We start from the raw sequence: 17120 nt of genomic DNA on the forward strand, positions 1-17120 counted from the left end.
AAATATTAGAGTCTAAAAGTTTATATTGAAAGCAGTTCACTGGCCTTTTTCTAGACTCAATATTATTTGTGCTTCAGCCAAACCAGTTGCAGGCTCCTCTACATCTAGCTCTTAGTAAACTTTCTACCAAAACAACTATTTTCTCCATCCTATCTAATTTCATGTATTTCCCATATCACTCAATTTGCTGAGCTCCAGGCAGATGAAATATCATATTTCCCTGGACTTATGTATTTTATTATATAGTTGATATCAAAGTCGTCTGACTCTTTTTGGTAAATATGTACTACATTTTATCCCTTTTTCTAGTGACTTACTTTATTTGTGTTCTTCAACAAATTTTTTTATCAAAAATTTTTCTAAGGTCCTGTTTTCTGTCGAGGTCAGATTGATTAGCCTGTTAATGGTTAAACTGTTTTCGTTAAATATATTCGTTATTTTACTGTTGCCTAGAAACACGTGGTACCATTCTTAAAGTGATAGATGAGCTCATATCTCTGCCATCAGGTTTGCCATACCAAGTGTCCATAGTAACATCAGTACTTCAGCCTGTGAGTTTTTCTATCCTTTTCTTTGAACAGCCTATATTTTCTGAGTTCAGCTTTCATTTTTAAGTTTTAATTTCATATCAATGCACTCATGTACTTTAAAGAACATAATGCTTTCAGAACATCAAAACCAACATTATTAAAAAGAGAGGATTTGTTAATGTAGCTCTTGGTCATTTCTTTGTAGTCGTCTTCCACCTTTATCTGTGTATTGACTGCATACTTAGGATCATACATGTGGAATGATCCTATGCCTGTTTAAAAGACTATTTTTTACTCCTACAGTAAGATCTTTTACAGTCCTTCCTGACATACATTTTATCCATGCTCCATTTTGTCCTCAAGATCATTTCTTATTTTTTAAAACCTGCTAAAGCACTAATGTACAGTCTACCTTTCACCTGGCCTTACAAAGAGCAGCCAACCACTAATACCTACTGCAGTCTGATGGCTATTTTAGTCTGCTCCTGACTCCTTTGACAGCTCTGTGTCAGGAATCACAAGGTCTAGTTACCCAATGTTGTTGCCTCTCTACTGGCGTAAAAACTTCTACCATCTCTCTCAGACTCAGCATTTGTTAGCCAAAGCAAATAGTATTTCATAAATTGTATTGTTCTCTGGCTATACCATCAGGATATTGCTTTTACAAACACAGAACTCTGTCTTTCAAATGTCTAGTCTCTTGAAACTGGTGTTTCATTACCTTTACTAAACACCTGCTAACCTCTTAAATGTTACTATATGCATTAATATGTTCTCTCTTAAATCTTTCACTTTTTCTTAGAAATGAATCACTGGCTTCATGAACATCTCAGTTTCTGCTGCCAGTGTCAGCTTTAGTTCCTGGTTCTCCCGTTTGTTTAACACAGTCAGACTTAGTAAATTTTGTTGTTTGAAAGACAATTTTACCTGCCTGCCTTCACCAATATTCCTTTCTACATTATTCCTCTGGCTGACTTCTATTGTTTGTGTCTTTTCTTCTTTGGTTTTATTTGGTATTTATTTGGTTATTTATTATTTATTAGCAAAATGTACAAAATATCTAAAGCTATATCATATCTCTTTCGTAACTTTATTTCCTTTCCTAGAGCCTGTGGTGGATTTCATGCTGTGATCAGGCTACTCTATTATCCCTGACAGCTTGACCATATCTCCCTCCTCTCTGGTGGTCTGTCTGCATACAAAAGTCATTCCAGTTTAACTTTTGTGGATAAAAGCAAACGAGAGAACTGTATTCATATGTTGTCCTTCTCACTCTCCCACCCAAGTCTATGTGCCTTGGAGCATATCAGTTTCACACTTTCAAAAAAATCATATTCTTAAATGAAATCATCTGGTGAATGTGCAGATGGGACAGAAGTATACTCTAGGCACTTAAGAGTCCACAACAAGGAAACAATTCTATTCTAAGCATATGAATGTAATTAAAGACTCAGAATTTTCTCCAAAGTTAAGATCTTTGAAGGACTCTGTGACCCAGGAGAGAGGAAGATTATTCCTTTCAGTGCTTAGCTTTGTATATCTCTCTAATCTATTCATAGTGCTAGTTGCTGACCATTTATTCAGAGAGGCAGAGTACCCATCAGAGATAAGAGTGTTCTGTGTAGCTGTTCTGCAAAATACAGAAAGTTGACCAAACCATTACAGTAATTGCTAAGTTAATTACTTCAGTGTGACGGGACCCATTAACATATATCTCCAGATTTTTCGGGTTTTAGAAATACTACAGTAAAAGCCAACAAAGAAAATACAACCTTTATCTTTTTATCTTTTTCTTGAATATTTGTGAATTTATACTATGCAGCATTTCTTTACCTTTCTGATAAAAGAATGCACCCATTTGCCTGTCAAGATCTCTGCACAGGTTTATTTATACATACCAAGAGATATGTCAACATGGAATGAGTAGAGAGCTTCCTAGTATTGTCCTATTTTTTTTAAAAAAAAGAAGTTAGATCGATCAATAACAACAGAATAAATCCTTGTTCTGCATGATAATGAGTTTTTTCCACAGTCCTCAGTCTCTTCAAAACAGTCCACAGTCCTCTTCAAAACAAATCCAGAAACCAATATGGAGAAAGAAATTGCATAGACTTGCAGACTAACAAAACCTGAACAGATTAGATGCAATACTGATTTGACCTCTTACAGTAACTCTTTTCTCCTCTTCCTAAGTTTCATGTTTCTCTGCTTTCCTTTTGACTTTCTTCTTTTGATCCACCTTTTTGCATATTCCCATTTTCAGTGATGTTACCTGTTATTTCTTTCAGTTTTCTTGCATTTATCTATTCCACTTAAAATTTCTTGCTAGTTTTGTTGCCATTTAGGATACTTCCGATTATATCATGATCCATTTTGCAGTCTCTTCTCATAAATGAGCTGCTTCTCTTGTACTAACACAACTTGCTTTCCTCTTCAGAGCATGGCATGTTGCAACAGCATGTAATAGAAATGTCAGCAAAGAGCAGCCTTACCTCATCTTGGCGTGTTTGTTTCAATAAAGGCATTCAGGACTGCATATTCTGGAATAGGCAGAACTAATATGATAAGTACTGATACTTACCTTAGAGAAGCAAGAGGATTCATTTGAACATAAATTTAAATTACAAATTTGGCTTTACTTTCTACTTTAGTCTAATTTTGTATATATAGCATTTAAAGGTAATTAAAGAACTGGAAAACATCCTCAAACAGTTCTGTGTGATATTTCGGTTTCTCAAACAGTCTCAATGTCACCCATGACAACTTTTTTCTGTGCAGAAGAGGTGCAGAGACATTTTTATGATTTCTTTTCTGCTCTATAGGAACTGATCTTCACACAATTTCTTTATCTATACTGCAGTAATTACATACTTCAAGTTTAATTAAGGCAAAAGGTAAGAATGCTTTGAAGGTCCTGAAGTCTGTTATTTCTTTTATTGGGTCTCCTAGAAAGTTAAACCTTAGTTAGTATTGTCCCTTTAACAATCGTCCCCAGCATGTTACTTAGGTTCAGTAGGTGAGATCAACGGGAAAATGTTTTACCTCAATCTTGTCATATCTATGTTGGAGAGACAGATTTCTTCTGTGCTATTTATAAAATAAGTATTTTTAGCTGTACTACTACGTACCTTAAAATTTTATCTGAGATTTACCCAGCGTGTCTTCTACCAGCTGCATGTCAAAACTTAAAATTAACATGTAGAGTGTTTCTATCAACTCAGTTTAGAGGCAGGAACACGGGAGTTCAATGCATGAATTTTCTTTCTTGTGACATAAACCAAATAACATTAGTGCTTGGGCCAAATAATAACAACTTTTCCCAGTCTTACAGCTGATATGTAAAAGTTTTTAGACCTTTCTTCCCCAAAAGCAAAAATGAAAAGGCAGTTAGTTTAAAACAAAGTTAGAAAAAATGCAGTAGCAAGAGTATGGGGGGAAAGTGCACATGTAGCTCTTCTTCATGTTTTCCCTTTCATTTTTTCTGAGCAATATGCATATTTGTATGTCAGTAATGCACTTCCACACATATTATAGCAAGCGGTAATTATTGTTATCACAGAAATGCTGTTTGAGTTTTAAAGAAGATTGGTAACATAACAAAATATGCCACTGCTTCAGGAAGAAAAAAAAGTTATGCTTAAATCTCTGGTATCACTACAGGAAAGCAAGAAACAACTCTGTTTATTTAAAGCAGGTGTTACTAACCTAATAGCTTGCTAACAATGTAGAATATGTAGGCAATACATGAGTTTACCTGATAAAACACATCTATGATACGGTACTTGACTTACAATTTTTTCCTCTACAAATGCACATTTTTTTCTCCACTGTTGCTGTGTAAGTTAGTTCATTACAATGTGGGAATAATCATGTTTTGTAGCCAGGTCAGGATAAGCTTCTTGATGGTTTTGATGGATAAAGATATTTGCCAGGTGTTGTGGTGTGACTCAACCTGTCAGCCCCACACTATGTTCCTGGCCTTTTCAAACCTGGCGAGTCATTAGTCTTGAGTGCAGAAGCCAGCTAAGAGAGTAAAAAAACCCTACTAAAAAGACAAACAAATCCAGCAGTAAAATTTGACCAATAAGCCAGCAAGTGAGACTGAATTGAAAACTCTAGCAACATGAGAGCAAGTCCACTTACTGTCCTTGAAATGGGAACCACACTGAAGTCAAAGTTACATGTGTACAAAAGAATGACAACCAGAACAGCAGAGTTAATTGCATAGCATTCAGACAAGAGAAAAAAGAAAGGTGGAGAATAAACCAGAGGCAGATCACAGAATCACAGAATCACAAGGTTGGAAAGGATCCACTGGATCATCGAGTCCAACCATTCCTAACACTCCCTAAACCATGTCCCTAAGCACTTCATCCACCCATTCCTTAAACACCTCCAGGGAAGGCGACTCGACCACCTCCCTGGGCAGCCTGTTCCAGTGCCCAATGACTCTGTGAAGAATTTTTTTCTGATATCCAGCCTGAACCTCCCCTGACAGAGCTTCAGGCCATTCCCCCCTGTCCTATCCTCAGTCACTTGGGAGAAAAGGCCAGCTCCCTCCTCGCCACAACCTCCTTTCAGGTAGTTGTAGAGAGTAATAAGGTCTCCCCTCAGCCTCCTCTTCTCCAGGCTAAACAACCCCAGCTCTCTCAGCCGCTCCTCGTAAGACTTGTTCTCCAGCCCCTTCACCAGCTTCGTTGCTCTTCTCTGGACACGCTCCAGAGCCTCAACATCATTCTTGTGGTGAGAGGTCCAGAACTGAACACAGTACTCAAGGTGCGGTCTCACCAGTGCTGAGTACAGAGGGAGAATAACCTCCCTGGACCTGCTGGTCACACCGTTTCTGATACAAGCCAAGACGCCATTGGCCTTCTTGGCCACCTGGGCACACTGCTGGCTCATGTTCAGTCGGCTGTCAACCAACACCCCCAGGTCCTTCTCTTCCGTGCAGCTCTCCAGCCACTCTTTCCCCAGTCTGTAGCACTGCATAGGGTTGTTGTGCCCCCAGTGCAGGACCCGGCATTTGGCCTTGTTAAACCTCATGCCATTGGTCTCGGCCCAGCAGTCCAGCCTGTTCAGATCCCTTTGGAGAGCCTCCCTACCCCCCAGCAGATCCACACTTCCTCCCAGCTTAGTGTCATCTGCAAACTTGCTGAAGGTGCACTCAATGCCTTCATCCAGGTCATTGATAAAGACATTGAACAGTGCTGGACCCAGTACTGAGCCCTGAGGAACTCCACTTGTAACTGGCCTCCAGCTGGAGTTAACTCCATTGACCACCACTCTCTGGGCCCGGCCATCCAACCAGTTTTCAACCCAGGAGAGTGTGCACCTGTCCAGGCCAGAGACTGACAGCTTCTGAAGCAGAATGCTGTGAGAAACTGTGTCAAAGGCTTTACTGAAGTCCAAGAAGACTACATCCACAGCCTTTCCCCCATCCAGTAGTCGAGTGATTTTGTCATAGAAGGCTATCAGGTTAGTTTGGCAAGACCTGCCTTTTGTGAACCCGTGTTGACTGGGCCTGATCACCCGGTTCTCTTGCGTGTGCTTCATGATAGCACTCAAGATTACCTGTTCCATGACTTTCCCCGGCACTGAGGTGAGACTGACAGGCCTGTAGTTCCCTGGATCCTCCCTGCAACCCTTCTTGTAGATGGCACAACATCAGCGAGCCTTCAGTCTAGTGGAACTTCCCCAGTAGCCAGGACCTCTGGAAGATGATGGATAGGGGTTTGGAAAGGACATCCGCCAGCTCCTTCAATACTCTTGGGTGGATCCCATCCGGCCCCATAGACTTGTGGGCGTCTAGCTGGGCAAGCAAGTCCCTAACCGCCTCCTCTTGGATCATGGGAGCCTCATTCTGCTCCTCTAACTCTTGGGTTTGTAAACAGAAGGAACAACTTTCTCTGCTATTAAAGACTGAGGCGAAGAAGGCATTAAGTACCTCAGCCTTGTCCTTATCCCCTGTCACTGTTATTCCTTCTGCATCCAATAGAGACTGGATATTCTCCTTCGTCCTCCTTTTCCTGTTAATGTATTTGTAGAAAGACTCTTTGTCGTCTTTCACAGACTTAGCGAGTTTTATTTCTAGTTGGGCCTTGGCCCTCCTGATTTTTTCCCTGCATGATCTCACTTCCTCCCTGTAGTCCACCCAAGATGCCTGTCCTTTCCTCCAGAGCACATAGAGCTTCTTCTTATTATTGACACATCTTGAGATCTCCCTGCTCCACCAAGCTGGCTTTTCCCCCCGCCGGCTCCTTTTCCGGAACACAGAGATGGCTTGCTCTTGAGCTGCTAGGATTTCATTTTTCAAGAGCACCCAACCCTCGTGGGCTCCCTTGCCCTGAAGGACTGTTTCCCACGGGACTTTGCTAATCAACCTTCTGAACAAACCAAAGTCTGCCCTCTGGAAGTTTAATGTGATAGTTTTGTTAGTCCCCTTCTTTATCCCACCTAGAACTGAAAACCCTATCATCTCATGATCGCTTAGTCCCAGGCGTCCTCCAAGTGTCAAATCCCCAACAAGACCTTCTCTATTCGCAAACAGCAGGTCTAGGAAGGCACCCTCCCTTGTTGGTTCACTAAATAGCAGATAGAGTGCTGCTGCCTGTGCCTTATTACTTAATGTAGCAAGGGTACCTTTTAGCCTGCAATACGTACCTGCTTGATTTGGCACTGTTGAGATACAGCAAAGCTGATCCGAATAGCAAGTTTCCAAGTGATTTTTCACTTATGACAGTCAGTCTTTGCCTACAGCTTAGAAAGGTGGGCCCAGAGTTATGTGTTATCCTTCAGAGCTGCAAAGATTCTGCAACCTGGACAGTCTTTTTTAGCTGTCTTAGCTGTTTTTGCATTATGTTGCCTTTGTCATCCACCTAATTGTACCAAGAGGATCAACAAAAGGCCACAGCCAGTCAGAATCAATAGTGGGGAAGCAGGAGTGGAAAAAATATGGCAAATTAGTCACTGGTGGTGCCTGGTTCTGTACTAACAGCTAAGCAGCTAAGCTTCTGTCTGTCTTACAACAAAAAATATGCCTGGAAGGAGAAAAGCCCACCTAGTCAACCTTTCTCATCCCATTTCTGACCTTGGAGCCAATATCAGAGCAACTAACCAGGCTATTGTCGTCTGTGTTACCAACAGAAGGAGTAGCTTGAGGCTGCCCAGCACATTCCTCACCATTAGTCCACAGGTGTGAGGCTATTGAGTGGCCATGCATGTGATCTGTTTTTTCTCCAGCAAGGACCCAGACTGTCCTCTTGCATATAAGTGTTTAGCAAGGGGTTATCTGGGGTTTGCAAAGTTTGTAGTTGTTTGGCCATTCAGCTTACAAATCCTGCCATGGTATTTCTGAAGAAAACAATTCAGGGGAAAAAGTATTGTCTTCTTCAAGTAACATGCAGGGCTCTATCATAACACTTGTATATGCTATCTTTTTCCTTCTTGCACTCATCTTTTAGAGATTCCCACCACTATATTATTTTATTCAGAAGAAGCAGCCTTGTCAGAAACCCCACGAGGAAAGCCTTTTGAACTGTGTTCACCTCTTCTTCTTTGATCAGATCAGCATTTCACAGCAGACCATTGCTCAATGTATTAAAGTAACCCAGGAAGCAAGGTTAATTTCTCATTTAAGTGGATTTTCATATCATTAAACTAGAATGCTGCATCCAGAGGGCTAAACATAATGTAAATGAAAGATTTCCTCTGTGTTTGGGCAATTTTTTCTTTGTTTTGTTTTCCGTTGGTTTGTTTTTCTTCCTTTTAACTCCTCCTTTATAAACTCCAGAAAGACCATGCACCCCAAAACAAGCAGTTAGGTGAACTTGGCACTGGTTCTCACTGGCTGCTGGATAAAAAAGACCTCCTTGCCTCTTGAGATGCCCCAGTCATCCCATTTTTAATCCAGAATCCCTGCTGCCTGCACGTCTTCTGCATATCTTTTAGCCCAAAACCAAACTATGCAGCATCCCCTAATCTGGCATCTGCTTTTCCTTGAAAAACAAGATTCTTCATTCCTCCTAGCCTAGGTCTAGGAGCAGCAGCAATGTTATTTTCTGCTTCGTTGTCTTGCTAGAGAGAAGGGCATATGATCTCTTTTTCGGTAAAAAATAATTGCCTTTAGAAAACCTGAAGGTGGAAGCATATTTCAAGTGTTGCATCTCCCTTTGAACCTCCAGGGATGTCAGAGATGTTCCAGGATGAGAAAAGCCATGCTTTTATTTCCTTTCCCAGGTAACCATCTCCTCTGTTCTTTACACTTACTGTGATATAAATTCATATAATGGCTGCTGCAGAGGGCTAGAGGAGGTGAGAAGCAGCCAAGAGCAATGTACATCGCAGCATTAGGATGCTAATGCTGGAGTCAGAGGTGACAGTGCTGTGGGCGAGTGTCCAGGGACTGCTGGCATAGACTAGCTGTTGCTAGAAAGAGCGAGTATTAGCAGCTTGAGTCAGACTCTCTCTCCCACTCCAGTCCTTTCTGCTAATATTTATTAACTTGTCTATTTCAGTATTAAAGACCCAACATAGTTGAGCTCTGATTCATATTTCTTGGTATTCGTCATCCCAAAGCATAACATTTCTCCTCCCAAGGTGGACACAAGTCTGTGGAACATCTTTGTCCCTGAAAGAAACAGGGATATTCACAGACAAACCATCCTGGCTGCCTTCATTTTCTTCCTTCTCCTCATCCTGTGGAAAGAGTGTTAGCAACACTTTCCATGGTGCCTTGCCTCAGATCACCTCTCTCCTTAAATGCTCTGCTCTGAAAGAGGGAAAATGGGTTATCGGAACAGTGCCAAGGCTCTGCTCATGTCTGAGAAGAAAGGCAGTGAAAAAGAAAATCAGTTATATGGGTCTACAGGTGATCTGCAGAGTGCACATCACTCTGATTTTTAACCAGGTAGGATGGCCTTTCAACCTGCTAAAACAACTTGCAGTACTCAAGCTTGTTTATTCTAGAGGAAGCTAGTCTGTCTTGTGCAGATAATAGCAATGTTTTCAACACAGCAACTCCTGTCAAAAAACTACTGATTTCTGGTATCTGTTTTTCTTAAGCAGGTGTATGTTTGCACTCAGGAGAGCTTGTCTTTGTAAGTATCACCCCTGAACACATTTGAGAATCACAAAATGCTGCATAACCTGGGGTTTCTCCCACGGCTTAGCTTAGCCACTGTGGACATATAGTGAAGTCAAGCTGAAACCACAATTTACGTGGATGTATCTTTTAGCCAGCAGTCCTGTCAACAAGACTCAGAAACCTAGGGCTGTCTGAAGACACGTATGAGCTACAGATCTTAACATCTCCCTGCATTGCCTTTGGCTGTGGCCACACCATAGGTTTTTGCAGTGCTGTGAACAGACAGCTGGCTGGGTAGGATACTTCCTGGTGGGCTAATCACTGAAACCTCATCTGTCAGCCCATCTCCATCTCAGTCCTTCTCTCCATCAGTCACCCACACCTCTCTCTGGCTGATAACAACTTTGCATGCATTTCTGTGGTTTTCTCCCCTAGCAATCTAGATTTATGCCTATGGATGCCAGCAGCAAATTGCTGCTAACCTTCATGTAGTCAACCTCTTAGCAGCCTTCACATTTGGGAATATAGCCTTGGCTTTTGCTGAAATTAGAGACAGTGATCGTTAGAGTCCAGAATCCTGTTTCTACAAAGTTACGTTAACTTGCTGAACACATTTGGGGTATTACCAACTCTTTCTTCACAATCTGATGTGCGGAATGAGGTTGGTAATTCTTTCCCAGCAAGCAGAGCACCAGTGATTCATTGTTAGTTTCCATCAGTGTCTCAGTGATAGAAGATAGCTTGCTAAATCAATTTTGCAAGCTGTGCATGAGAGGAGAGGCAAGCAGTACTGAAAGAAGGAAATATTCTCACCTTTAGCTATATCTACTGGTTGCCTCCATGAAATCTTTATTTTCCAGGGTTTTCCCAAGGTGGCACACCCTGCCAAAGCCTCAGAGACTTAAGGTTGGAGGCAAGCACCTGCTCAAGCTGACTATCCTAAACATAATGATTTCATAGGGCAACATCAGCTGTAGTAACCTACTAGAAAGAAAAGAGAGCAAGGAGTCTGGAATAAGGTTGAGGAGAAGAGCAGCCAGCCAGTGAAATACGAGTTTGTGTGTGAAGTGAGAGCAAAATACCAAAGATAAACTGGTGATAAGTTGAATGAGACGAGGAAAGCCCAGACTAAGATGATGAGGTAAGTGGGAAGGAGAGGATTGGATTTTACATTTGAAGGTAAATTGGACATCCTTTCTTTGGTGGAAGTATGTCAGAAGAGGAATTCAGACTCAAAAATTAGAATAAAAGACAGAAAATGAGACAATTTTTAATTATACTTTTTTTTTGTCAATATAAATAGTGTTGTTTGATACAGTAATAGTTTTTCTGTTTTGTGAGAGTGATTCACTGCATCTGAGATCATGAGGGGCTTTGTATGCTGCTCTTTGAATAAGCTGAGTCCATACATCAAAACTGAATTTTGAAAAAAATTGTGGTGTTGATTGACAGCTCTTGAACGACCCGCAGAGAAATATGGGATGTTTAGGTGGAGCCTTCTGTGGATGGCAACCTTCATCCTCCAGCTATACAACACTGTAAATATATTTATACAGCTCTGTCTTCATGACTATGCAGTATATAGGATGGCCCCTGTCTGTGGCCGCAGGGGGCCAATGCTGCAAGACAGTTTGCATCTCTGCCTGTCTGGGAGTGTACAGACACAAACATACTTGCAGCTAAGGACATTATTATATAAAATCAGTTTATATGCCCTACTACTGCATAGATACAAAATAATTGCAGGGAAATGATCCTGCAGCTCTAATGTATAGTATAGAATCACAGAATTATAGAATGGTTTGGGTTGGAAGGGACATTAAAGATCATCTAGTTCCACCTCCCCTACCATGGGCAGGGACATCTCCCAGTAGGCCAGGCTGCTCAGAGCCCCTTACAGCTGATGGTTATTAGGGTTTTGATCACATCCATTCTATAAAAGGTAGAGCACAGACTAATTCTTGTTTTCTTGTTTTTATTTCTCTCCTTGAATCCTTGCAGAAAATGGACCCCGTCTACTTGTGGTAGCAGAGCAAGCTAAAATCTTCTCACACCGGGGTGGCAACGTCACACTGCCGTGTAAATTTTACCATGAACACACATCAACAGCTGGCTCAGGAACCCACAAAATCCGGGTAAAGTGGACCAAACTCACCTCAGATTACCTCAAAGAAGTGGACGTCTTTGTTGCGATGGGACACCACAGAAAGAGCTACGGAAACTACCAAGGCAGAGTGTTTCTGAGGGAAAGCAGTGAAAATGATGCCTCTCTTATAATCACAAATTTAATACTGGAGGATTATGGAAGATATAAGTGTGAGATAATTGAAGGATTAGAGGATGATACAGCAGTGGTAGCTCTGAATTTGGAAGGTAGGTAACACATGAATTATATTTATATTCAGATTTGTGTGGTGTCAAGGAATAACTGCTTTTTGCTCCTAATACTACTGATATTGTATTATCAGAGATAACAGCAAGCTGAGATGTGGGATTCATTGTACTCTGGGGATCTTTGCCTGACATCCCACGACAATGATCACAAATTAAAAGAGTGTATGCTAGCCTATAGCATATTCAGCTCTCAGTGAGACTGGTGGGAGGGAACAAAAAAGAATGACCAAACATTGTATGAAGAATTCCATATGGTTTTCTTCTCTCATAGCACTTTACAGAAGTCGTTGCATGTTTTTTACAGTAGAATTAGGCAAAAAAAAAATACAGTAAATATTCCCCTAATGCCCGATTTACAGAACTTTGGAACATTTTAGAATATCAAGCAAATACAAACCTTCTTACAAAGGAGATTTACAAAAAGAGGAAAAATGTTGAAGTTGTTTGCCAGAGACAATGGTTTTGGTTTTTTCCAGCCTTATAATTACATAAAATAGATCTCTATTGCCTGCTGAGACAACTCCTACATGCAGCCTGTAGTCATTTCCCTCAGCAATATTCTTGAAAACAGTACAGAGCGTCAGAAAAATCAGCGCAACAGGTTTAAAGAGGACCAAGAATTCAGCTTCTCTTTGTTCTTAATCACATAGATTTTAGATGAGGTTCAGTCTATATAACCAGCTTTTGCATTTTTCCTCAAAGTACTGTAAAGAACTCAGCAGTAAACTAAAAGTTGCATAAAGATGTCTCCCTCACCTTTATGCTTAGCAGCAAGTGTGTGACAGAGAGAACTTTATTGAAGCCATATTGCCTATGAAAAGTAGTTAGGAAAAAAAAAAATAAGAAAAGAAAAGAAGAAAATAAAACCCCTGGTTCTCATACCTGTAAACAGATCAAGTACGTGACTCTTTCATGGAGGTTTGTTGTACATTATGATGCTCTACAGTTACCCTGCACAATAAGACTGGCTGAGTGGTTCTTCGAACCAAATAGATGTCATGGGCTTAGGTTACTTTTTTACATTTGTTTTTCCATTCCTGGTTGGAGGCTGCTGAAATGTTCCTTTTCTGAGTGCAGAAAGTTCCTGCGTACTTCTCATGCCAGAAGGATAGTCCTTTTAGATTGTTTCACCACACATAATCCATCTTTAATAAGAACAAGAGTTGTTCTTATCAGACTTGGGAGATAAAAAAGGCTGGATATGTATACAGGTTAAGTTGTCTAAAACAGGTTTAACTGAAGGCAGAAATTAGTGGGATGAGAAAGCATTTTACTTTCTTCTCTCGTAGCTAAATTCTCTCATGTTCAATCTCCTCTTAACTTGGGCAGGCAGTGCAGTGGTTATCTGTTGCAGCCACTGCCTTTAAGACATTGAGAGCTGTTTTTGCTAGGCACACAGCTTTAGCAAAGTGAAAGCAAGGCTCTGATCAGCTGCCCAAGCTGCAGGTGTCAATTCTGTGCTGAGGAGATGCATGACAATGTGGGCAGCCCCAGGGGACACAAGTAATCCACCTCAGAGGATGATTTCCAGGCAATAAGGAGGCAAATGAAAATGCAGTAAGTGCAGCTACTTACCACACGTGAGGAATAGCAAGTACCACATAGTCCAATCAGAACCATGTTTACCTGTGTCTGACCCCAGCACATTTCTTCTCCTTTCGCACTGTTATGCACATGGTCACCCCGGTCTGTGAAGATGCTCTATAATTTGATACAAGCCTTTCATTGCATACTCTAGATAAATAACTATATATCTTGTTGTCTATTAGATATTGGTGTTTGCTTGTACTTTACAGCATTATGCTATTTTTGCCAATGTAACAAGATCAGAGCCAATATAAAATCTTTGAAGCATTGTCACACCACACTTCTGGACAAGATACTTGTCTGGTGACACTTAGAATTGTACCTCTGAACAAAAGTCCATTAGCTTTCTGCTTCTAAAAGTGAGAAGATTTCAGTACAAATGCTTCCCACTGTGCCAGGAGATCTTGAGGAAGGGGAGATGCTAGTAGCTGTAGCAGCAGATCAGAAAGTTTCAACTGAAGCTTGGTACAAATACTTGTGCACATGCAGAATTCTGTATTTGAAAAGCAATGTTTGATTGATATTAGAGCAAGAAGACGATGAGAAAACTTCTTTACTGCATACAGTAACACCACCGAAAAAAGGAAAGTTTCTACCTTTTTTACTGTGACTATTTCATCTTTATCACCAGCCCATTGGATGCACAGTCTGGGTCCCACCTCCTGTGCCCTGTGGTTTACTGCTTTTACTCTAAACAATGTCTCCCTCAGAAGTATGCCCACTCCAGCCCGTCCTGTACAACAGTCCCACAACTTCCTTTTTTGCCCTACCTCCAAAATAAGGGAATCCAAAAAGACAGAAGGAATCATATTTGTTCTATTTTAACTAGGGTCTCGCTAATGTAAGGAACAATGCCTTTTTGATGATTTTTGTCAGGCAGGGGACAGGTGTAAGGCTGTTCATTTCTGATGTTATAGATTGATTCCTGAACCGACAGAAATATTTCACTTGTAAAACCTCATGGTATAACATAACCTTTCAAGTCAGAAAAGACTAGTGAGTGTGTCAGTATCAGTCCTGCTTATGGCAACTAAATTCAATGATTCTGTGTCTAAGTTTCACTGAAGTTTCCTTCTAAAATGATAATGATTAAATTGCTCTTGTGTTTACAGTGGACATACATGTACAGTTGATTCCTCTGTTTGCATACCCCTCTACTTGTTTTCTCCTCTCCTCTGCAGATCTATGCAGTGCTGGCTTTACTTGTTGTTTCATGTATTTAGGCAATGCAGAACAAATCAAGGGAAAAAAATATCACTCTTTGGACAAAAATAATAATGTATGAGCCCATCCTGATATTCTACATCTGTTAAAATAATAAGGTTAATCTCACAGTGGGAAGGATTTGCATCAATAGCCTAAATGTCCTGAGACAGTGGCCCTAAGGTGTTAATTGGCAACAAGAGAAAACCATTTATATCCAGGAATGCCCGCTAGCAGTCCAAAACGGCTGATCGTGCCAATGTGAGTTCACTGTATAAACAGTACAACTTTGGTTAAGAAAATCATGCTAATATACCAATATGAAAATAGCTGACCTCTACCTCAATGGACCTTTTCACATTTGAAGAAGAGAAAGACTTCCTGGGATCATCATTATATAAACTCTCGAAAAAAAACCTGGGTACGTTTTCCTTTGAAAAAAACAGTGGAATTTGATTCAGTCTGTATTTGTTTCATACCTTATATGTTTTTAGTATCTTTTCATCGCTATTATTTAACACAGAACTACAACATTTTCCCCCTACAGTAGTGAGATGCTGCTGTCTAGCAGTTAAAGCTTAGTACTAGGATTCACTGCAGTATTTCACAACCACCAAATTTAAGAACTATTCAGTCATGTCATGATTATCATCCTGATTGTAGCCTTAAGTACAAGGCCTGGTCAAAGGACAGGAGGACTGGACTGGGCATGGTGCCTGCATTTGTAATGGTTTCTGTCTTCAGGGAGAGGTGATAACTGAACACATTAGATTTGCGATACGGGCTATAAAATAATTACTTTGTATTTTCAACAGAACCAGAAAAATGTATATCTAGATAAAGTCATTCAGAATCTCTGTAGAAACCTGCTTCTAGATAAAAGCTAACTTTCTGAGTGGCACCACAAGAACCATAACCCATCAGGTTTTATGATCTTTCTTGCAGGCACCTCTTTAAAATTTATGGTTCAAAATTGATCAAACAGATACCTAAGCTCCATATAAAATTGTCACAGCAATCATTTTCTAATCTAGTAATTTGCTCTTGGATGTAAGTATTGGGGAGTCCATAGCTGACACAGACACAGAGTATAAAGTTTACTAACTCTGTGCTCTCAAGAGCAGGAGAAGTCAGATTTAGCCAAACAATGCATGTCATATTTGTTTTTTCTGTGTATTGCTATTTCATTCATACATAAAAAAACTATTTTAAATATAGTTTGCGTGACAGTCTGTTGTTCTCTCTGCCATAAAACTGATTTTCTAGGATACACTATTTGTCAGTGCCTAGAAGACAAAAAAACATCTTGTAAAAGACAACAGAAGTCTGTCAAGACTAAATCATGACAGACCAATGTAACTCCTTCTGTAACAGGGTAACAGGATAACAGGTCTTTGCAGACACAGTTGTGTTTGCATGTCCTGTGAGAAATGCTGCTTGGAAGATGCAAGTGAAAGGAAAAGTTCAAAATAAAGAGGCAAAAAAATGGAAATGGTGACCTGAATGGAAAATGAAGAAAGAATTAGGACGAATTAACCTAAGGAGAGCAAAGAAAGATGACAGTCCCCCATATCACAAGGTTCAACAAGGCCAAGTGCAATCTGTTGCACCTGGGTCGGGACAACCTGCCATTTCAATAGAGGGTGGGGAACAAAGTGATAGAGAGCAGTCCTGCAGAGAAGGATTTGGGATGCTGGTTAATGAAAAGCTGGACATGAGCTGGCAATGTGTACTCGCAGCCCAGAGGGCCAACCGTATCCACAGGTCGAGGGAGGGGATTATCCCTCAGTACTCCACTCTAGTGAGAACCCACCTGGAGTTCAGTTCTGGAATCCCAAACATAAGAAAGATATGGAACTGTTGGAACAGGTCCAGAGGAAGGCCATGAAAGTGCTGGAGCACCTCTGCTGTGAGGACAGGCTAAGAAAGTTGGAATTGTTCAGCCTGGAGAAGAGAAGGTGCCAGGGAGACCTTATAGCAGCTTTCCGGTACCTGAAGGGGGAGTACAGGAAAGCTGGGGAGGGACATTTTACAAAGGCATGTAGTGATAGTATGAGGGGGAATGGCTTTTAATTGGATGGGGGAAGATTTGGATTAAAGAATAGGAAGAAATTCTTCACCATGAGAGTGGTGAGGCACTGGCATAGGTTGCTGAGGGAAGTTATGGGTGCCCCATCCCTGGAAGTGTTCAAGGCCAGGTTGGATGGGACATTGAGTAACCCGTTCTAGAAGGAAGTGTTCCTGCCCATGGCAGGGAGGGGTTGGAACTGAACAGTCCTTAAGATCTCCTCCAAACCAAACCATTCTATGATTCTATGAAATTT

General features: G+C 40.8%; 1 protein-coding gene across 4 annotated transcripts in view; it reads left to right on the forward strand.

The window, feature by feature from the left end:
• HAPLN1 (hyaluronan and proteoglycan link protein 1) overlaps positions 1 to 17120 on the forward strand; it is a 65061-nt gene that overhangs the window by 32005 nt on the left and 15936 nt on the right. For all 4 annotated transcript variants that reach the window (XM_054055514.1, XM_054055512.1, XM_054055515.1 and 1 more), the window contains one exon: positions 11614 to 11985. In XM_054055514.1, the coding sequence (XP_053911489.1) occupies positions 11614 to 11985 (372 nt within the window). The remainder of the gene's footprint in view (positions 1 to 11613; positions 11986 to 17120) is intronic.

The sequence above is a fragment of the Cuculus canorus genome, chromosome Z (genome assembly GCF_017976375.1).
Source record: "Cuculus canorus isolate bCucCan1 chromosome Z, bCucCan1.pri, whole genome shotgun sequence".
Classification (NCBI taxonomy): Eukaryota; Metazoa; Chordata; class Aves; order Cuculiformes; family Cuculidae; genus Cuculus; species Cuculus canorus.